The sequence below is a fragment of the Hippocampus comes genome, unplaced genomic scaffold (assembly GCF_001891065.2).
Source record: "Hippocampus comes isolate QL1 unplaced genomic scaffold, H_comes_QL1_v1.1 scaffold80, whole genome shotgun sequence".
Taxonomy (NCBI): domain Eukaryota; kingdom Metazoa; phylum Chordata; class Actinopteri; order Syngnathiformes; family Syngnathidae; genus Hippocampus; species Hippocampus comes.
Window position 1 is genome coordinate 1 of NW_017806164.1, and position 23,724 is coordinate 23,724.

The 23,724-nt window shown below is 40.2% G+C and overlaps 2 protein-coding genes across 4 annotated transcripts; both read left to right on the forward strand.

Moving 5' to 3' along the window:
• Positions 1-1,131: 1,131 nt before the first annotated feature.
• Positions 1,132-15,605, forward strand: tcf25 (TCF25 ribosome quality control complex subunit). 3 transcript variants are annotated; one of them, XM_019895900.1, is made up of 19 exons: positions 1,132-1,502; positions 2,007-2,075; positions 2,139-2,186; positions 2,517-2,582; positions 2,695-2,819; positions 3,377-3,442; positions 3,530-3,612; positions 4,086-4,216; positions 4,636-4,735; positions 5,469-5,562; positions 5,732-5,824; positions 7,331-7,436; positions 7,533-7,692; positions 8,804-8,891; positions 8,985-9,143; positions 10,429-10,519; positions 11,121-11,200; positions 11,300-11,375; positions 14,626-15,605. In XM_019895900.1, exons 1-19 carry the CDS (start codon positions 1,281-1,283, stop codon positions 14,797-14,799), a joined length of 2,031 nt encoding a protein of 676 aa, XP_019751459.1. In that variant the 5' UTR covers positions 1,132-1,280; the 3' UTR covers positions 14,800-15,605. The 3 variants fall into 3 exon arrangements, with proteins under 3 accessions (XP_019751459.1, XP_019751460.1, XP_019751461.1); XM_019895901.1 differs by having other exon boundaries at positions 2,007-2,070; positions 2,134-2,186; XM_019895902.1 differs by lacking the exons at positions 1,132-1,502; positions 2,007-2,075; positions 2,139-2,186 and adding an exon at positions 2,299-2,421.
• A 3,560-nt stretch (positions 15,606-19,165) lies between these two features.
• On the forward strand, positions 19,166-22,965 carry mc1r (melanocortin 1 receptor). The gene is made up of 2 exons (XM_019895903.1): positions 19,166-19,461; positions 21,704-22,965. Exon 2 carries the CDS (start codon positions 21,709-21,711, stop codon positions 22,678-22,680), a length of 972 nt encoding a protein of 323 aa, XP_019751462.1. The 5' UTR covers positions 19,166-19,461; positions 21,704-21,708; the 3' UTR covers positions 22,681-22,965.
• Positions 22,966-23,724: the final 759 nt, after the last annotated feature.

Here is a 23,724-nt window from a genome sequence, read left to right on the forward strand (position 1 = left end):
GACTTCCTCATTTTAATGTGGTGAAAGGCTCAAACTACACTAACCGCTACCGTAATTTACTACAAGGGATGTAAAAAGTCTACACACACGTTCAAATGTAATTTTTTTGTGACGCAGAAATAACAAAATCATTTCAAAACCACCTTTAATGTTGCCGAGAACCCATAGAACTCAAGTTGACTTTTTATCTTTGAGATTAGAAATAAAAATAAACATGGGGTTGCACGAGTGTACATACCCAATTGTCAATAGGAAGTGGCTGTGTTCAGAATTAAGCAATCCCATTCCCATGCATGTAAAATGAAGAGTGAGCACACAACTGCCACTAGTTAAAGTGCCTCTGATTTCCCCAAAATAAATCTGATCCCTTTCACTGTTTTTTTTCTTGACCCCCCCCCCTCCCCCCCAAGCAGGAACCTGAATGTTTTGTGCTAAAACTGAGCTGCTATTTCAAACTGGTGTAATTCTATTTACCTTGACAAAGGCTTCAATTCCAGCTGAAAAAATAGCGCCGAAGCATGATGGTGCCTTCCATGCAAAATAAAAATGACAAGAAAAGACCACTAAAACATCCGGGACTTATTTTTGGGTTAATCAGAGATATTTTAAATTGTGAAAAGTGTGTGCTGTAATTGGTTAATTCTAAACACAGCCACATCCCAGTTATACAAAAGTGCGCACACTTGTGCAATCACATTATTTCAGTTTTATTTTACTTGAATGAGGTGGGGGGTGTCATAGTTGTCAATGCACTTTCAGAATTCTATTGAACGGGACAAGCAAACAGACACATATAAAATGATGACACTTGCAAAGAGCTATGAGTAGGTAGGTCACATCTCACGTTCAAACGTTCGCATTGTTGTGGTTCGGACGGAGAGACGGATGGATAGATAGATAAATAGCTGTAAAGCAGAATCTCCCCATACTTTAAAATGAATAATGAAGAAATCGACTGACAAACATGGGTTGCCCATTTCAAAAACACTGATTATACACGTATGTGGCATGATTTCGAAGCTACCACTGCCACCTACAGTTTACTTGAGAGCACCACATATTTTTCGGCATTATTTACAACGATTTCTCTTTTTTTCCTAATGAGGGCAGTAGAGGACAACAAAACAGTTGAGACTGCCAAATAACAATATCACGAAGTAGAAACTCGAACGAGATGGCTGTACTCGCAGTTTATTTTGATTGTATGTTCACGTAAACTAGCTTCAGTTGTCAAATATTTATATATACGTATTTATCAGTGCGTACATGAGCAGGGTAAAATGTCTAGCAGGGCTTTGCGGAGGCTGAAAGGCAAACAGCGAGCTCAGGAGGCGGTTGTCGTCGAGGAGCTAACTTTGGCAGATAGCAACGATGAGCTGGCTGAAAGCGAAGAGGAGCAGCTGGACACGACCAATGTCAGTCCAGCGTCACGCCGGAATGGCAGTAATCGAAAGTCACACAAAAGCAAGGGTCGTAAAGATATCTGCGCCATTTTTGAAATGGTATGTCTACATTATAGTTCATCTATCTGTCTACTCTGCACGTTGTTGGGACTACTGCACGTCTGCTGTGTGAGCTAAAGCTGTTAGCCCATATCTAGTGCCTGTTGTTGATAAACTAAACGTAGACACACATTACTTTGAATAACAACAGGTCTGCAAGAACCATTTATTATTGAAGTACAGTATTCCCATTCCACAGTAAGACAACTAACCAATTATTAGCCAGCACAGAGCATTCGAGTCGTGTCAGAAAACGTCCAGGACAGGTGTTAGATACATTTCAATGACAAATTTTCCCCTTTCATTGTGGGCCAGCCAATCATTTCCTCGGTTAGCAAAGAGATCCATTGCTGGTTGCATCATTCAATGCACGAGAAGAGTGAGAGTTTGAGGCAGGACAGTTCATGGCTGCTCACAACGTTGGGAACATCCAACAGACTTCCTGCCAGAGAAGATCATTTTGTTGAGTATTTTTTAAGGGCTTTCATTTCAATTATTTTCTAGATAAGTGATACAGAAAAAGTTTCCGCTGATGAAGACCCTGAGAAATTCAATGGAAACAAAACAAGTGACATGGGAAACGGCGGTCAAGGGTCAAATGAGGTAATTATCCATAATGGAAACAAAACAAGTGACATGGGAAACAATGACAGCAAAGTAAACGGCGGTCAAGGGTCAAATGAGGTAATTATCCAGTGAGAATTTGATGCAGGACAGTTCATGGCTGCTCACAACGTCGGGAACATCCAACAGACTTCCTGCCAGAGAAGATCATTTTGTTGAGTATTTTTTAAGGGCTTTCATTTCAATTATTTTCTAGATAAGTGATACAGAAAAAGTTTCCGCTGATGAAGACCCTGAGAAATTCAATGGAAACAAAACAAGTGACATGGGAAACGGCGGTCAAGGGTCAAATGAGGTAATTATCCAAATAGGCTAGCTGGCATATAATTTTTCTTTGATTTGTTATTCTGGTGTTTGTTTATTTGCATATTTGCCATTTGTTATTTCCAGCCTTTGTCCACTGTTAAGAAAAAGAAGAAGAAAAAGAGGACAAAGGTTAAATCTGAAATTCCACAGGTGAACCAAAACTTTTTTAAACATCTCTGCTATAAACAACATCCCAGTTTGATCTCCTTAAGACAGAAAGCCATGTAAAATGCATCTCACCTTGACTTCTATCTGATGTCAGAAAGGACAAACAACTGATGACAACATTGATTTATTGCTGGAAAACCTGGACCAGTCCAATGGTTTGACTGTGCAAAATGATTGCGGTGGCTGTGACAGAAAACCTGTGTTACATGTGGAGCACAGGTGAGGAAACAGCATCTCTTCGATAAAGACAGCCCATTTTCATAGGCTCAAATTCCAGTTAGACAGTATTCATCTACTTTCCAAAGCTGGTAATGTTGTCTTTAGAGAGATATTCATTTAACAATCCATATGTTTATTCCAATAGTTGTACTTGGCACTTAATTTTTCTGCATGAGAGGAGCATGATGTGTGAGATACGGCATTGTCCATAAAGTCTCTTTACAATCGACACATTTGTGGTAACTGTGATAAAATGAGGAGAAGGTACTGTATTGAACATTTGTTTGCTTCATTAACAAAGCCTATCCATACGATTTAAACTGTAAAGAGACTTTGTGGACACCTGAATATTATGGGAATATTTGAATTAAAAACAATATAAAATAACACATTTTCCTATATTGATGGTGTAATTGAACAAATACATTTAAGTTGTTATGGCACTGCATCTGTAATTTTGTTATGAACAGAATAAAGAAATATGACAAGCTGTCCTCTGATTGCATCCTGATTTGGCAACTAATTGTTCCTCCGTGCATATTTTTTGCTTTCTCCAGGAATCTGAACCCAGAGACGGAGCTAAAGAAATATTTTGGGAGTCGAGCTGTTTTGGGGGATCAGAGGTAAGCATGAATTAGTGGAGATTTGGTGAGCTGTGTGTCAGTTACTTTTACGTCATACCCTGTCATCATCTTGGCTTTTTTTTCCAGACCACGTCAACGCAATAGACAGTTTCATCGGAACACGTGGATGACGAGCCCCAAGGAAAGTTGGCCTAGATTCAGCCGCCCAGGTTCGGCTTGCTTTCATCGTATTCATCTGTTTAAATAATGTGTCTCCTGGCTATTACAATGACCGCCCTGTATTTATGTCACGGAAAGTTGCAAAAGTAAAACCGGGTGTTTGATATTGCTTCACCTGCAAGCATTTGATTATTCTTACTCTTAAGTAATTAATAATACAAAGGGTGCAAATGAACTTCCAACCTTTCAGTTGGTAATTAGATTAATAAAATTAGTCATGAGCTTCGCCAAACAATTTTGCTTAGTAGAATGTGCTGTAGGCTTTATATCACTCTTGAATTGGTACTTTTCTGTGTTAGATCTGTCGGAACTTGACTGGTCCTTAAACAGTGCCGTGAAAAAGTATTTGCCCTCCTGATTTCTGCTTATGTGTGATAAATAGCCCCCACCAGAAATCAGAAGGGGGGGAATGCTTTTTCACGGCACTGTACATCTGTATTAACCTAATAGGATGTCTGTTCAGGAATCTCAATGACCTTACTTGAGTCAAAAGATGGCGTTCAGTACTTCACCTTCGAGCACAGCCGCGACTACCAGCAAGTACAGTTCAAGTTCCTGGATGCTGTCGAGTCCATGGATCCAAACAACATTGTGGTAAAAGCACATTACTCTGTTGTGCACATTAGTGAATAATGCAATTACACAACTGAACATAAGGTGTCCTGTGGAATTTCGTACGTATTTTTACATGACGGAATCATTCCTCAGACAGTTCATTTAAAGCGGTTGAACAGTTTTATTGTGTAAGGTCCAAATTAGTCTTATGGGTTTATTGTGAAGTAAGGTTTTACTCTAATCACACAATTATTTGATGTTAAGTGATATTCTTTCCACCATAGCTGTTATATGGCACACTGTCATTCCACTATTGTGATTCCAATCTCACAACTATCCTCCCCAAACACATGATGTAACTTGAATGTGTATTGAATATCGATAGTCAGAGCGGTGATTAAATGTAAACTCACACATTCTAACATTTATGTATATATTTTGTTGATGTCTTTTCTTAGGCTCTGCTGCAGCTGAATCCCTACCACATTGATTCTTTGCTACAACTTTCTGATGTCTGTCGAATACAAGAGGATCAGGAGATGGCCCGGGATCTTATTGGTGAGGATGTTTAACCCATAGAAACAAAGAAAGAAGAAAGGTCCTTCGATGCATTATAGCCTTACTTTAGTCCCCACAGTGCCTCTGCCTCGTCAGTCGATGTTCCACGTCAGTGCTTTCTGCTCGCTCGTTTCACTATATAATCAAAAATACTGCTACGTAATCATTTTACACGAAAATAATAGCATCCGAATAATTTGATGAGGCAACTACTGTATAATAAAGCCGGTATCTCACAGATGAGTGAACACTTGCACAGGTTTGTGACCTATTAGGCCGAATGATGCAGAAAATCAGGGAGCCGCCTCTCATTAGTGGCATTTAGCACCTTTTAACGATGCTTAGAGACAACGTGCAAATACTTGGAATGGTTTTTGGTTTTGTTTTTTGTTAATTCCCTAAGCTGGCTGTTGAGTTTCAAAAATATCACCTTTTCGATGAAAAATGCCTTAATGTACAATTAATGGGTTTAAAAAAAACATGCTGCAAAATTAGTGTGATCAGTCATAAGTAATGACTAAATTGTAGAAGCAATAGTTGACATAGGTGATGTAAAATCGATTGCTCCATATTTAAATGACCCAAAGTTTATACCCGGCTAATGGCTATGGTGAGCATTTTGCAAAACCAAATTCAATGATCAAACCACATGAATACATCAACATAATATCAATATGTGTGTACAAATTATGTATTTGAATGATTTTTTTTTTTTTACGTTATTTTATTCCAGAGAGGGCTCTGTACAGCTTTGAGTGTGCGTTTCACCCTCTATTTAGTCTGACCTCAGGGACCTGCAGGCTGGATTATCTGAGACCAGAAAACAGGTTGGATGGACTTCACTTTTTTCAATTAATTTATGAAATTAATTTATATATTTTGTGTGTGCATAATTTTGTCTTGACAGAAGCATTTACTTATTTTTAAACCCTTCTTGAAGAACATGTGACTAATTTAAAAAGAGAGAAGTTGAGTGATAAAGTCATTTTCTTTCAGGGCATTTTATCTCGCTCTTTTCAAACACATGATGTTCCTTGAGAAGAGAGGATGTCCCCGGACAGCTTTGGAGTACTGCAAATTGATCCTGAGGTAAGATAAGAAGGGCACAATTAATGCGTTTGTCATTTCAATTATGTGGAATGACTTATCACACGATGTTTTATAATGTCAAAGACAAGTGACTGTCTGTTTTTTGCCAAATAACTACAAAAATGTGAAATTATTTTCATTCTATTTGGCATCGCAAACCTGAAACAGTATACAGTGGACTCTTGCATATTTGTGAATCAGCATTAGCAATTTCACCGACTCGTAGACTTTTTTTGAGAACATCTCCCTTGATTTGCGGAAAAGGCTCATCTATTTGTGATAATATTTGGTAATGTGGCAAAAAAGGTCAGAAAATATTATTTTATTTATATAATTGTACGAAATTGCTGTCTACAGCAGGGCCGGTTGACAGCCAGTGCCATACCTGGTCGAAATGCGTGCACAATGAATAGAAAGCATTAGCTTTCAGAGACATGCCGGGAACTTTAGAAATGAATTGGCAATATCGATTCTGATGCCTCCATATTGAAACTTATATTCTAAAGAGGCCTGAAACGATATATTCCCATTTCACATCTCATTTTTGGAGCATACCCATAGTCGACGGTATGTGTTATATTTAATGTATTGTCGCATGCCGCATTCGGTGTAAGGTGGCATGTTAGTTTCTGGTTGGCATGCAAACGCATAGCGACGACACAGGAAATGTGTGTTAAAACCCCCAACAAGTTGAGCACATCGGCACACCCCAATGTTGGCAAGAGGGGCTATCTCCTTGCCTTGGGAAAATAAAAACTTGGGATCCAATTTTGACCTCCAAGTACTAACTGCGGGCATGATAGTTTCGCCAAATTAGGACAAAACATATCAAAATCTGTGGAATTTGTAACAGCTCATCATAACATTGCTAAACTATCTGCGACTGCCGCTTTGTATTGTCACTACGTTGATCCAGTGGTTTTGGGTCACACCAGGCACTAACTAATCGCAAGAGTTAAGTCACTCTGACCCAACCTATGAAGCAGCATTGTTTCCCACCAGCGCAGCCGGCACCAAAAGCGTAGATACTTTCAATTTAACCCCTGTGCTTTGTTGTGTGATCAAATTTTCATTGTTTGTCATCGGACTGCACCGCGACAGTAATTCATTATCATCATCATCATCGTCATCATCAGAATTGTTCGTGTAAACATGTGTGTGCTCAGCTATAAACTGTGCAACAGTTTATAAGCATCTGAAATGCTGTTAAAGTGTTTTGGGATCAGAGTTAATGGTATATTTATGATTTCATGGTTTGATTTATGGTTTTGGCTATTCATATCGGCAGTTATAATCATTTTGAGGAGGGCGTCAACCAGTTGGTCCACTGTAGTTTGATACACACTGACATCGGTATGCTTAATCTTATGCCGTATTTATCCATACAATTTTGTCAACTTCATGTAGTTATATAAATAGCTTGACATTTTGAGGACTTTACGTGATGTCACATTTCTGAAGACTCAGGGGCTTATTTTTTCCTCCCCTTTCCTCACTCATACTTAGTTTGGACCCAGACTCTGACCCACTTTGCATGCTCCTGGTCATTGATTTCCTGATGCTACGTTCCAGAGAGTATGACGCTCTCCTTCAGCTTTATGAGGACTGGGAGGTAAATTGTGCTTCACATTACACATTTTCCTTATACATTTGATTTTACTTAGTCAACTATTCATTGCTTGAACATAATTGTTTGTCTGTGTCTCAGGAGCACAGAAATCTGTCCCAGCTGCCGAACTTTGCATTCTCCACCGCCCTCTGCTATTTCCATCTCAGTCAGGAGGAAGAAATCAAGCCTGAAGAAAGAGATCAAGCAAGACACAAAGCTGACCAAATGCTCGAGGATGCGCTCATCATGTTTCCTGCAGGTAAGAAATCCTATGCTGCCGAGGCAGCGGAAAAGGGATGGACCCGGCGCTGAATTTTTAAAAACTGCAGTATCGATTAGCTCCACCCTTCATGGTTCTGTGAACGGTCTTGGAAAAATTACTCAAATGCATTTTCAATTGATTTAGGCAACATGAACATTGTTTTGCACCTTCCACCTATCTGGTCCCCTTTCTAAGTCACAAGAAAAGAAATATGGTCGTCTAAGAATCATGTTCACAATCCGAGGCGAGCCATCTTGCTGCCCTGCTGCGCCACCTGCGATTGGCGCATTTGACTCCTTCCAGTGCCACTGTAATGCTGTGTAATCATATTACAACATGATAAATATTCTAATAGAAAACAGTTCATCGTGCTGTATAACCTTACAATTTTTATTTTGATGTGTGAGATTATTTGTGTATTGATGGCAGCAACTCCGGAAGCACGGGCTGCAAAGTCAGCAGCTTTCAAGGCTCGAATGAGTGAGCTTTTTAACTAACGTACACTCATGCAGCACTAAATGGCGTCCTTTACAATGGATTCGCTCTGTTGCTACGACTGCAGCATCCAAACGTTACACTCTTTCGACATGACTCCCCAATTTCAACTCAGTATAACATTTACACTAATATAGAAGTTTGGTTGTTCTTGGTATCACTGGTTATACCTGGAGACTGTAGATGGACAAAGGGATAACGTTGCTGCTCAATTCACATTTTCACAAGTGGAGTCAGTCATTAAAATATCAGTGAGAAACATAAGCACGCTTAACAAACATACAAAAATAGAAAATGTGCATCCCACCACACAAAATTACTTATATATTTTTTTTAACAGTCTAATAGTGACTTGTACAAAAATTAATAAAATAATAATAAATAAATAGCACTATGGTGTTCTTAATAAATAAGTAAACTCTCCAATTTACACCATTTCACAACTGCCCCTCTCCCCATCTCCACAACCTCGATATTAGAAAGAGGCTTACATAAATACAGAATTTGTATCCCAGGAATGCAAAGAAACAACAAAGTCATGGTGTTGCAAAAGATGATCAAAATCAACTCTCGAGGGCATGTCAATGTTATAAATGTGAATGTGTTTCTACAGTCTTAATGCCTTTACTGGATCTATGCACTGTGCAGCCAGATGCTACGGTCACCTCACATGCTTTCTTTGGCCCAAGCAGTCAGATTGGGTAATATAAACCTCTTTGCCCAGTTATCTCTTCTTCCTCAATTCTTCATGTCACCCTTCTCCCCTTTGTGATATCAACGTTTGCTCTCTATAGACAGCTGCCAGCCTTAGCTGAACTGACCGCTCTGTATGTGGGGAGGATGCACAACCTTTGGAGGGAAGCAGCAGTTATGCTTTGGTTGGAAGAGAGTGTCAAGGAGGTGCTGTGTCGAATTGATGCAAAGGACCCACTGGTGGAGGACTGCCAGAACAAGTGAGACCTTAACTGGGCTGCTCAAATGACAGAAATTTACGTTCATGACAAACTGAAGTAATCCATGTAATCTATGTGAAGCTTTCTCAGATGACATGTTGAATGTTCCCAATCCCAGCACAGCGGGCGGGACCAAGGAAGTGAGGAAATTGGCCCAAACTTTCTCTAAATTAGTCTTATACACAGTACTGTGCAAAAGTCCTCTATTTTACGATATTGTTTTTATTTCACCATGCCGTGTGGATTTTTGTGCTTGTGCTACTGCTACTGGGTATGACGTAGTTTCGCTTCAAATGCTTCATCCGCCACCAAACGGGTGAATTGCATAACTAGTTATGGAAATGCACCGACAGAAATCCTCAGCTCACATTCGGTCTGACCGCAGCATTGCATTTGTTATTTTAACAACGCCATAATGATCATAAAAAACTGGAAAGTTGAGCGCACACCTCCAACAAAAATGAACTTTGACTTAAAAAAAAAGTCCATAGCATTTGGGTTTGTTTGTTCGTTAGCTGACTACTTCCTGGTTGATGGATGATGGGGGACAGATGAGAGGTGCCGGTCTGATTCTGGTGGTTAGACAGTTCCAAATAAATTGACTCACATGATGAGAAAACAAATAAAGAATAAAGCACCCTTATGAAGATTGGTACCAAAAAGTATTTGAGCATCTGGCTGTTACGTCATGCATCTGTCCTCGACAAATGTTTGAGTATTCATTTGCGTAAACCTGCTGTGTCCAATCAGTTCAGGTTTTACAAATCAAATTCTGAAAAAAGGCTCCGAAAAACAAATGTAAACATCCACAGTCCTGCATCACTTATGATTTGTTTGCATTCATCGTCATACAGTATCTGTCACTTATCTAACCATATTGTCAATCTGTTGCGTTTAGTCCAAATCCGAAGTGTCCCACGCTCTCATTTGTTACCGTGGCCGTTAAAAATCTTGAGTTAATTTTAAGCACATAATTTGTCTTCATTAGACAGCGGTGAAATTTTTGAAATAAATTACAATTAAGAATGTTAAAAACCATGATGCATGAAGTAACTCTCCCTGAGCAACCATTCTGCTCTAATTCTGTAAACAGTACATGTGACCCTGGATTAGATAACACATTTTTCATTGGAAATGATTTGAAACTTCAGCGAATCGCTACCAGCGTCCTGGAGAATCTTGTTTGAACTCAAGAGGTTCTAGTCTAACAAGTATTAACAGTAGTTTCAATGCATTCACCTCACCGTAATGGCCATGCCAATTTCCTGTCACCACTGTGATGTAGGAGAAAGCAGAGATATCAGAGTGCTCCACGGAACATCCATCGCCACGTTCTGCTGTCTGAGGTCAAAGAAGCCATGTCCAGTCTGCCTCTGGTAAAAAGCACAGCTGTTCACTCAAAACAACCACAATGTTTTCCATGTTATCTACAATGGCACCAGGTGATGGACATTAGCAGACTTAAAAGGATCATCCGGCTGGAATGGTCTATTTTTCACAAACAAACTCCATATATGAATATATGTTTTTTTTAATTGGGAAGATATTAATTTTCATTTTCAATTTTATCAATTTGTTCTGGAGAAATCAGTCAGTGACTACTTTTAAAATGACAACATGAAACTCATTGCATCATACCCACTCAAACTCTGCCGTACCATATTAATCATCAGTACAATCAAAAAACAAAAATACTCAGTAGCCGCGGCCCTAAACAATATGTTTGTTATTGGAATGTAATTTACATATTCGACATGAAATTGTGCCATCTTGTCCAATATTGAGGGAACAAGCATGTGCTTGTTTTGAGGATGCATTGATAGTCTGTCCAAGGGGCAAAACTTGTAATACACGGAACATCAGTCCTTAACGTTTAACGTGAGAATTCAATTGGCCTTTCTTTAATATTGGATGACAATGACACCCGTCACTGCAGGAGACACATCTTTAACTAATCTCTCTGCTTCACACTCTCAGGAGGTGACGACTCAGGCCATGATGGGATTTGACCCCCTCCCGCCAGTGGAATCTGTGATCTCCTACACCAGACCAGCGAGGTAATATGGGACGTTCCTCCGTTCCTTTGTTGGTGTTGCGACCAGCGCAAGCCCTGCTTTCTTTTTGCTAAAATGCTTTGTTTGTCTGCGTACATGTAGGCAGCGTGTTGGAGCAACCAATGAGAGCACACTGTCGCTGTTTTTCCGTTCCTTATTGCCAAACTTCAACCTTCAGGTAAATCCATCACAGAGTTGGGATTCCAATTTACAAATGCACAGGAATGCACACTCAGTGGTCACGACATCAGGCACGGGTCAGAACTGCATCATATTGAAAGGCGGTTCTATAATTGTGCTTTCCTAATTGCACATGCTGGTGATGTGTTTGTCGGCTGGAGGTTGCTGCGCCACAGTAGATCTTGCCCAGATGGATAGTTGGCGCTGTTTCATAAAACGAAAGCACCAAGACGGACCTCCTTGAAAATTTTGGATTTTCATTTCTTCTCTAAGCGTTTTTGCCCTCAGTCGTGTGGTGACTGTAGAGACGCTTCTCCCAGCTGTTCTTTGGCCGTGAATCTATTGCTCGATTTGGTCTTCCAACTCGGGCCACCTCGCTTTGTTTTTGCGGAAACTCTGTCTCGTCTTCTTGACTTGGCGAAGCTCATTCTCCCGCTTCCTCCACTTGCAAACTATGGATTTGTTTATCTTAAATTCTCTTGCGGCTGCTAGATTACCATGCTCCTCCGTGTAACTGATCCCTCGGAGTTTGAACTGTGCTTTGTTGGCATGTCTTGTCAAAGGTGTCATTTTCCCAGGTCCAAAGTTGTTTTGCCCAATGAACATACTGGCATCATATCCACATACTGGTGGGCGCGCCTTTAGCATCCTCTTTCACGCCCACCCTTCCCTTTTAATGTCCGCATGCCGTTCTAAGTTACGGCCGCCTTTCCTTGAAACAGCGTGTCTGCATAACATCAGATAGTCAAGCGGAGCGCTCATGGAAGTCACACTGCAACATTCACAGACTTTGGAACTCGGTACATAGATTAGGCACCCCGCATTCTTCGGTGCCCCGTCCAGAAAATTTAAGACTTTTAAGTGCGCTCTACAGTTGTGAAAATATGGTACTAACTTTAACATTTTTCTCTAGTCTGTAACAAAAAGAATTTGAAGTGCATCAATTTGCCTGAAATTAAAAAAAATAAATGGAAAGCGCCACTGCCTCCTGCTCTAATTGATGTGCAACTCCACCTTATTCTATTACAGCAAAAAAGTATGTTCCCCAGGGAGACACACACACACACGCACGCACGCACACACACACGCACACACACACGCACACACACACACACACACAGACACACACACACACACGCACGCACACACACACACAGACACACACACACACACACGCACGCCCTACTGGCATTGCACCACGTCCCCCCCGAGAAGGGCCCACCTTGCTATTTGAGAAGGAATGATTTAACCTAATGAAGTGGGTTAAACTGGCAAAAAGTTTCTAAACCTATATGCTTAGCAACAACTGGTTATTATTTTCTTTCATAAGTTCTGTGTTATTTGTATAAGTGATGATAGTTCTGTGTAAAAGAAATAATTTTGACAAAAAGCTTCAAATTCTGCTTTTTTAATAGTCTGAAATAATTTTCGGATTCTTATTTCATGGAAAACAGTCATCATTTAATTTTTAACGGGTTTTTAATGCTGGAACTTTGGAGCAGAACTGTTATGTGACGGTCTGAATTGGGGATAACATTTCCCCGCTACACATGACGTTCCTCATGAGAAGTAAATTAGGGAAATTAAAGGAGGCATATGACAAATATTTTCCTCCCAGAGGCCCAAACAACAATCAAGATTGATTCAGTTGTTTGAGGTTTTGGTTGTGATTTTTTTTTATTGCTTACGGATTTCTTGGGAGCACATTTATGGATTTGGTGATTGAGTGCTTTTGCAGAATTTAAGGGAAATTTTGACATTTGTGTTAAATGTACCCCTGTGAGCAATTCACATGCAACCTCCTTGTTCTCCTTATTTAAGCAGAACAATCGACCGCAGCTGTTTGCCGTCAGACATCAACATCATTTGATGTAGTACCCTAAACCACTGAACGGTGTGACTATTTTTGTATCGCACTTGCGAAAGTATGCCACGCATTTGTCTGTTCTAATGTCTCTCTCATCCGAGTATTGGAAGAGTGAGGCCAGTTTCTTTAGATTTGCTTACATCCCGTCCATCCATCTGTCTGTCCTTTTTCTGCTTATCCGGGGTCAGCAGTTTAAGCAGGGAAGCCCAGACTTCCGTCTCCCCAGCCATTTCATCCAGCTCCTTCGGGGGCATCCCTGAGGCACTTCCAGGCCAACTGGAAGGATATCCCATGTGTCCGGTATTTTTCCCAGGCTCTCCTGTCGGTGGGATGTGCCCGAAAACCCTCACCAGGGAGGCACCCAGGAGGCATCCTGATGTGATGCCCGAGCCACCTCATATGGCTCCTCTCTAGGATGAGGAGGAGCAGTGGTTCATCTCTGAGCTCCTCAACCTATCTCTAAGGGAGAGACTGGAGACCCTACGGAGAAAGCACATTTTCACTGCGTGTAACCACAATCTTGTTCTTTTGCTGTTGTGGCCGTAGGTGAGGGTAGAAATGTAGATCGACCGGTAAATCAAGAGCTTCGCCTTTTGGCTCAGTTCCTTGTGCAGCATGGCCGACAGATACAGAGTCCGCATCACTCCAGACACTGTGCTGATTCTTCTGTCAGACTCCTGCTAAGTTTGCAAACAACAATTATTTTAATCACTGATTAACTGATTAATCTGATGGGTGGGGTGGAGTTTTCCAAAGTAAAAGCAGACGTTTGCAAACTCTTTATTTTGGAAAAAAGACTACTTTCATAGCAGACTACAGAAATCTGAGAATATTTACTGTTGGTAGGCTGAAATTCACAGGATTTGGACAGTTTTAAATGAAACAAGGTGCTAACCTAAAGAAGTAGTAACCTAAACAATACATGATTAGCATTATGTTTGATTTGTTTGACAATGGATTAGTTGTCAGTTGTTACATCTCTAGTATGTTTTATGAATTAAGTAGTATAGAGTGCTATTTTCCTTCATGTTACAATTTTTTGGGGTGGCGTGTAATGGATTATGGCATTTTCATTCATTTTAATGGGGAAAAGTGATTTGAGACACCAGTATTTTAAGTTTTGAGCATGGCCACTGAACGAATTAAACGCCTTTTTAAAAGGGCCACTCTTTTTGACAATGTGCTGACCTTTTAGGTATCGGCTACTCCTTCACAGAATCAGCTGTGTATGCTTCATATTATAATTAGAAGGGCCTGAAGCTTGTAATCTAGACAGTCATCTAAAATTTATTCTGATTTGTTTCTCATTGCGGTAATTATTAGCCGATAGTCTCAGAAATGTCAGATTGTTTGACCGATATCTTCAACTTTGCTTGTCAAGGGTGGACCAAGGCAGGAGGAGGGTGGTGACATGGAGGTGGCTCGAGCCGGACAAGAGCTAAACCAGGAAGTGAATCGCCTCATGGTGGCAATGAGGGACATGCTGGCAAACATCAGGTTTCAAGAGCCGCCACGAGAGGACCATCCTTTTAGAGATGAGGAAGAGTGGGACTGAGCGGGACAAATTTGAAACTGAGATAAATATCAACAAAATATCTGTGACGACATTAAATGACTGCCAAATGAGCTCCTTCAAAAAGAGGTTCCTGTGTTTTTTTTAGGCTTGAACATCCATTCAAATTTTATTAAGTATCAACCTTACTCTTAAGTTTCTTATGTGATGATTTATTCACGTTTTGGATAATCTCATCATAACCCTTGACTGAAGGTGTTATGTCATGATTGCGCACTTTGGGCTGTATTTGGTTGCGTCCACCCGTATTTTTTTATTTTTTTTTAACGCGCCTGGGTTTGCTCACTTTTTGTCTACGTGTACTCCCCCTTTCTGGACTTCTGACACCCCCGCCGCCTATAAACTGGGAATGAGTGTGTAAAGCGGCAAAGAGGCATCATTGATTGAATTCTGAGGCTGGCTGTAAATCATGGTACATGGACTTTTCCTGACATTTGTGAATGTCATTGAAATTCATGAGAAAAATAGTGCACACTTTAAATATGAAAATACCTTTGGTAGCGGATGTGTCGTTAGACAGTCGGAATGTGCGCACCCTACATTTTGAAGGAAAGCTTTTTTTTTTTTTTTTAATTTGGTATGAAATAAATCCACTAAAAGTAATTGAATGTGGTTATGCTTATTACTGAATTTATGTTTGAATGTCCATCAATAAGGGGGATAGATGAGCAATGTTTTATCACAGACATTTTAATGACCGACACACAGTAGAAGCAAAGAAAATCAAATGATTGAACGATTGCACGATTACAATGATCGTATTTGTATTACTGAGAGCCCTGCACTTTCAAAAAAAAAGCCTTTTTTTTTCTGGAAGCGGTATTGCAGTTGATGGTGGAAAAAAAAAAAAGCTTATTGTCACCACCTCTGTTTTGTGTCCAGTCTCATCTATGTCTGCACATGATTCAGGCCAAAATGTTAATCATGATTATTTTGATCAGCATTGCAATTCATCATTATTTTGATTGCACGACAACAACAAACAATATGGACACTGTTTTTGGCGAGACTTCAAAATCAATAGATTGTTATTTTAAAATAAATGATGAATGAAAAAAATCAAATTGACCCTAGTATTTAGAAGTTACCCAGGACTAAGTAAATAAATACGTTATTTAATTAAATGTCAATCGCCCTTAATCCTAATCAAGTCCACACAACAGATGTTGATTACTTTCAAGGCTCCTCATCTCCAATTATTGCTGAACTTTCTTCTCTCAACATGACTCTCACCACTCCACCAAATAGACTTTCAGCTTCCGCTGCACACTTGTTCATTTAAACCAGGTGTTCGCCCCTTGGTTGTGGGTTGACTAGTGGTTGAGTAAGTGCTTGATTAACTATTTGAATCATAATTGACGTGAAGGAGCATCAGCAACGGAAATGATCGTCAAATGTATATTTATTTTAATGGGAGTACGTGGACAAAAGGGCAACCCGGTGGGCCAGTAGTTAGCCCGTCGACCTCACAGTGCAGAGGTCGTGGGTTTGATCCTGGCTTCGGACTCCCTGTGTTGGAGTTTGCATGTGCTCCCTGCGTGGGTTTTCTCCGGGTACTCCAGTTTCCTCCCACATTCCCAAAACATGCATGGCAGGCTGATTGAACACTAGACATTGTCCCTAAGTGTGAGTGTGAGAGCAGATGGTTGTTCATCTCAGTGTGCCCTGCGATTGGCTGGCAACCGGTTCAGGGTGTGCTCCGTCTACTGCCCGAAGACAGCTGGGATAGGCTCCAGCACCCCCGCGACCATTATAAGGATAAAGCATGTCGGAAAATGGATGGATGGATGTTCAGATGTTTAAAGACGCACATCGATGAGTGGAGAAAAGTCTTTCAAATCATGTCGCCTTGTGGCGCCACTAAAATAATTTCTTGAAAATGCAATAATGCCTGAAAATGTAAAAAAAAAAAAAAAAAGCACTTAACTCAATCAAAAATGTAATAAAACCCAATAATTAATAATTTAATCAATAATATAGAAAAATATCTTTTTTTTTAATTTGGAAAATTATAAACACCCCGCTTAAAAACATATTTTACATTAATTGATGGTTGATACACCTGTTCTTTTGGAAGTCCACCTAATTTTGATGCCATTAGAGTGTATATGAAGATAGATTCTACTCTTATTTTTTTGTGTCAAATGATGAGTCTGCGGTGCCCTAAAGAGTCGGCTTATATCTGTCCAAATGGAGAATGACAGGGCCTTGCTCTTCTGTAAAATATCAAAGACATACTGTATGATAAACCTCTGCCTTATGTGCAATTTCCTTTGGTTACAGCCATCTAAAAACATCGTAAATGCTCCACTTCCTTTTATTATTTGTTTATACTTGAAGTTAGTGAGCTAATGAACAGCTGACCGTGTGCTTGATTTTTAAATGATATCATTGTTCTCTGTTGACCTGGAGCTATAAGTGAAGTATTTGAGGACTGTTCATGTAGTCTAAATACAGTTTTGGAAAAATATCAGAACCAGTCCCCAGAAGCAATTGCATGAGGAGAAACAGCGACTGAATGTTTCAGCCCTGACGGCGCCACCATTGTTGAACCGCCTTGTTGTTATAAATCCAAAGGACACTAAATTGACACACTTACTATGGCTGCAACTATCAAATTTGCTCGCCTTTTGTTTTCTGGGGTGAGACTAAGAGGATTTTCTCCATTGAATTTTCCACACTATTGACCAACATTACGAGCTGCTGTTAATTTCATAATTGGCATATAAAAAGAAATAAAGCTGTCAATGTTAAAATTGGTTTCCTGTGTCAGGTCATTTTCCAAATGTGGCACAAAGTGACCTGATCTTAACAGTGAGAGGGGGCAAAGCACACATCCCCTTTGTTTACATGCTTGGATTGTTTCCACGCGTTAGCCAAACATGTGGTACAATACAGTTTCAAAGCTTTTCTGGAAAAGACTGATCAATCAATTTTTTTCCCCTCAGACTAAGCATTTTTTTACATAAGCATTTTTAATTAGAATGGATTTCGAGGTCAAACAATCCAAGCGCAACCGTATCTATTGTTTCACATCAATCATAAGTTTTCCTGCAAATGTCACATGCTGACAATATATTGCCGTGCCTTGATAATTTTCTCCAGCACAAACACCAATTTGATACTTCGTATCCTACTTCTAAATTTTAATGATTGATGTTGTGCTTTTGCAAAAAGAAGGCAAACATAACTACAATGTGGCCCTTGATGGAAACAAGTGTTATTGTAGGAGTGATTTTTTTTTTTACTCTACGTTTTATTTATTTGTTTATTTTGCTTTGGCTTACGAACAGAAATTTAAGATCCCGGTGCTGTATGGTCTTTGAGAAATATTCTTCAAGCTGTTCAATGCCACTCCCAGTAGAGGTTTACTGTCAAACTAAACATAAAACAAAGAGGAATAAACATTTTGTATTTAAAACGACCAACTTAAAGTTTACCAGCTCAACACATGGGAAACACCATCGACTGGTTAACAAATAGCATTGGTGTTGCTGACATAGACTGTCATGCTTTCAGCAATGGGTGTTTGAACACAAATGGTGGAGCAACACATGTCGTCAGCTAATATAACAATACTCACAGGCATATATTCTTTACTCTCTGTAAAGGATGCCTGATATTATTGTGGCTTACTGCAGTTTGACCGATTGTAAACAACCCTTCAAAAAAGAAGCTTCCAGCTGTTTTAACCTAACCCTGCCACTTACTTGAAGTTTACTGTCAAACTAAACATAAAAAAAGAGAATTGCACATGTTGTATTTGAAAGAACCACCTAATGGGTAAATTTGCGATCTTAATGCGAACACCACACACCAGGTAACAAATAGTGTCAGTGTTACTGTGTTATAACCCTTTCAGCAATGGATATAGAACACACAGTGGAGCAACACATGTCGAGAGACGATATAACAATACTCACAAGCATACATCCTTTATCCATTGTGAAGAATGACCAATATCACAGCCGCTTCACGTTTCAATTGTGAAAAATTTTCCTGTGTGTCTGGTTGTCTGTATTGTACTGCCCCCAGTTGGCATGTGCATGTACACCCACGTCCATTGAAGCAAAAATGTGTAAAAAAACAAAAAAAACAAAAACCCTAATAATAAATTATTTTGATTTACATTCCATTGAATTATATCATGACTGTATGCTTTCATAAAGTGCAAAATTTAGCTATAGAGTTCTATGTTTGGTTTTTGGGAGGCTGGAAAGGATGAATGGCATTTCCATTCATTTCAATTGGGGAAGATGATTTGTGACTTGCACCAAAGTACTTGAGCTATGTTACCAATTGGGAATTTTGAGAAATTGATTCATGGAGGTTTTCTTCAACATTTTCTTTCATGCACTCATCCTCCGAGTAACATCAGCATACAAGGAGGAGTCTAGTGAAGTCTCACATGGTGTGCTGGGCCTGCATCTCTTCTCTCGCCAAGTATTCTATCATATCACTCACGTCACGTCGGTCCCGGCGCTTTCTGCAAAGAAGCTCTCTTGTTCGGCGGGACAGTCGCCTTCAGCGTGCCCAAGGCACAAAACATGATTTGGAAAAAGTACATGTTCTGGATGTTGGTGTTTTTCATCTTGCATCCATAAACAAGCCGAGGAGACTCATTTTTCTCGTGGATTGCTACTGGTACGTCCAATGCATTTTATTTTCCTAAACCAGACCTTCAAATTGAGGAGAAAAAAAAGATATATGTAGGATACATTCTTGTGTTGCGCTAGTGTGACTCGGTCAGCTTCTTTTCAAATATAATTTTCATTACCACTCAAATCTAACTCAATAATGTTCCCACAATGTGAGATTACCACCCTTCAAATTTGACTCTAAAAAGTAATAATCTTATTTTACCAGCAATTAAATGTGACTTGAAGGTGATTCTCTCCCAGTGTTATTTTATATCAAGTTGGCCCCGCAAAATAGAATAAAGTAGAATATGAATATTTTGCGCTGTTTAGGTTTGACAAAATAAATGACTGTGATTTTACACCAGTCAACTTTTACTCAAAAGTTCAATTCTGAAGAGAATTCTTCGAGGGAATCTTTACAATCAAATTTGTTTCGAGTTGTGCTACACATATTATGTTCCTTCATTCTTGAATTCTTTTGCGGCCACTTCAGTTTGACTTGAGAGGTGACAGAACGTTATCTTAGCACTGATCAAATATGGTACATCTTGTCTTGCTAATCAAGTTTGACACAAAATATTGACTATTATTTTACACCAGTGAAGCTTTCCAGCGATATTTGCTATAGATCAACTAGAACTCTTCTTTTCCACTCAAATATGCTCACATCTTATCCTTGGCCAATGTGAACCTCCAGAATGTGATTATGATGAAATTGTTGCCCAAGTGTACTTGATGTTTGTTTGTTCTGGATTTAAACAACACATTAAAAGAACACACACAGAATACTTAGCTGAAAGAGAATAGATCTTTTTCTATTGCTGCCCCCCCCCAAAGTACATGTTACAAGACTATCAAGAAATATGCAAATTCTCATTGACTAACCTAAATAAGGATGAGATCTTTTCTTATATGTCGCTGATAGTCTAGTGGTACACTTGCCTGACTTGTGTGCAGGGCAGCGTGGGTTCCCACTCATTGACGGTGTGATTGTGGGTGTGAATGGTTGTTTATTTCTATACGTGCACCGTGACTAACTGGCGACCAGTTCAGCGGGTAGTGCACCTTTCGCCCAAAGTCAGCTAGGATAGACTCCACCAACTCCCCGCAACCCTGTTCAGGATAAGCGGTGTTGAAAAGGGATGGATGCATTTTTTTCTCATAGTCTTTCATGTATTTGTATTGTTACAATAGTGCATGTTTGTGCTATTTAAATCATTTAGAATGAAAAACTTTCTCTCGCCATACAGTTTTAAAACTGCTGGGTCAAAACCGGGGTCAAAAATTAGACAAACCTGTTACTTGGGTCAAAATGAAAAACTTTCTCTCGCCTACAGTTTTAAGACTGGTGGGTCAAAACTGGGGTCAAAAATTAGACAAACCTGTTACTTGGGTCAATTTGATTATGTTTTTTTGTTGTTTTGTTTTGTGAAGTCGGTCCAGTTTTCAAACCAAAATCTGTTTGTTTGTTTGTTTGTTTTTTTACCCAGCAGTTTCAAGGGTGTAACATGTATGTTTGTGGTAAATTTGACTCTAAATGTAAAATCAAACAGAATCACCATCAGAACATCAGAAAGACACACGGGGGGATCCTCAATAAATGAGTTATCTCCTTCAATTGATGGTGTTATAAATGCTTGTTTTATATTTGGACATCACTGAGAGGGTATCTGGAATCAATTTGATGACATCAGCTCCAATTTGGGAAAGTAGTGTGTTTGCTGGTGGTTAGAGACAATGGTGGTGGTGGTGGGAGGGGAGAGGGGTTTGGTTCAGCACAAATCCAAAGAGAGAGCTTTTATAATATTAGACAAATTCTTCTCTATGTCGCTTTATAGGTCAATAGGATGTGACGGCACCTCATGGATAAAGAAAATCTTTCCTTAGGCGTCATTTTCTGTTGAGTGAGAGCAGAAAGACAGAGTAAACAGTACCAAGAGAAATGTTTTAAGTCAAACGGGAGAGAAGAAGAAGAGGGCGAGTGGAAAAATGAGCCCGGTCCACCTCGAGAAGGCCACCTATGTTTAAGAGCAACGCTAATCACCGGATGAAGGGGAGCGTAACACGTTTCCGTTTTAATTTGATTCACAATGCATGCGTGCATGAGCGAGTAAGTGCCTCAATATTAAGTGTTTTGTTAGTGTCATCGGCCAAACACAGAATTGTGACTTGTATAGACCATGATATTTTGCACCGCTCAGCCAATAAGAGCAATTGACTCTAATGCAGCCTATTTTCCATTTCAGGAGCAATGGACTTTTTCAACAATTCCCAGAACAACATCTTCATGCACCACGACTACCTGGGTGACTACCCGCAAGACAATGAGACCAACTCAATTGGCGCGGAACCCAACTCGATCGGCTGCTTCCAGCTGTGGATCCCGCAGGAGCTCTTCCTGTCTCTGGGCCTTATCAGCCTGGTGGAGAACATCCTCGTTATGGTGGCTATCATCAAGAACCGAAATCTCCACTCACCCATGTACTACTTCATCTGCTGTCTGGCCGTATCAGACATGCTGGTGAGCGTCAGCAACGTGGTGGAGACCATCGTCATGCTTCTGCACGACCACGGCCTTCTGGACGTGCAACCGGGCATGCTGCGCCACCTGGACAATGTGATCGATGTGATGATCTGCAGCTCGGTGGTGTCGTCGCTGTCCTTCCTGAGCACCATCGCGGCGGACCGCTACATAACCATCTTTTACGCGTTGCGCTATCACAGCATCATGACGACGCAGCGCGCCGTGGGCATCATCGCGGCCGTGTGGCTGGCCAGCATCACCTCCAGCATCTTCTTCATCGTCTACCACACGGACAATGCCGTCATCGTGTGCCTGGTGACCTTCTTCTGCTCCAGCCTGGTCTTCAACGCTGTGCTCTACCTACACATGTTCCTGTTGGCGCACATCCACTCGCGCAGCATCACCGTCAACTTCCGCAAGAAGCGTCGCCCGTCCACCAGCATGAAGGGCGCCATCACGCTCACCATCCTGCTCGGTGTATTCATCGTGTGCTGGGGACCCTTCTTCCTGCACCTCATTCTCATCCTTATCTGCCCTACCAGCCACTTCTGCAACTGCTTTTTCCGGAACTTTAACCTCTTTCTCATCCTGATCATATGTAACTCTCTTATAGACCCGCTCATCTATGCCTACAGGAGCCAAGAGTTGCGCAAAACTCTTCAGGAGCTGCTCCTGTGCAGCTGGGTCTTCGGTGTTTGATGCTTATCGTGGAAGAAGGAAGAGAGACACAGCCGCCATTCCAATGACTGGTACAGTTCAGTTCAGAATGGGAAAAGCTGATCTCGCATGTGTTTCCGACGCAGACACGTATCTTATAAGCACTTACACTCCAAAAGTAAACTATTGACTTTTAAGTCAAAATATTGCTGCATAAACACTGAACTTATTCTGTATTTAATCTTTTCTAGTCAAATCAATCAAAAACTGGCTGTTGTTTACGTAAAAAATATTCGATTCAAAATATGTGTAAATGGATGAAATCCTATATGAAAACATTCAAAATATGAGTGCATGGATGGAATCATCATATATATCTATATCTATATTTATATTGCACTTATATTGAACTGTGTACAGCTCTCTTCTGAAACATTTATTTTTGTGCATGCAAACACATTGTTTTTTCTTCTTTCTACCCCCCAATTTTGCTGCTGTAGACTGTAAATTTCCCAGTGTGGGACAAATAAAGGATATCTTAATCTTAATCTGTAATGTTTGCAACTAACAATGCTGCAGAAGGCTGACGATATATTGTGTGGCGTGGCCAACAACGCAACAGAACTGCCGGTACCTCAGCAATGACAATGTAGGACACCAACCTACTATGAATTGCAAACAAAAATGCTTGTCTAATAACCGTAGCTTATAGCTTACCATTCTTCCAATCGCAATGGATCGTGTCTCCACTCCATGTCCAGGCGTTTGGGCACAACATTTTCCAAATCCTGAGCATCTGGTTCATACACGTATGGTCCAACATAAATATTGCCAACAACCTCCCATTCCTCCAACTCTTCAAACACCTGGATCCCCTCAGATAATTATAAAACTTTCCAAATCAATTTCTGACTGACTTTGTACACCGCTATTATTGTTTTAAAGTGACATCACACACGGATTTGTCGCTCACCAGGGTTTTAGTCTGGGGAAAATGATTACTTTTTTTCCTGAGAATTTTGTTTTCGTGCTGTATTTAATGTGTTTTGTCTAATTACTTTACTGGTGACATAAAAAAAAAAAATT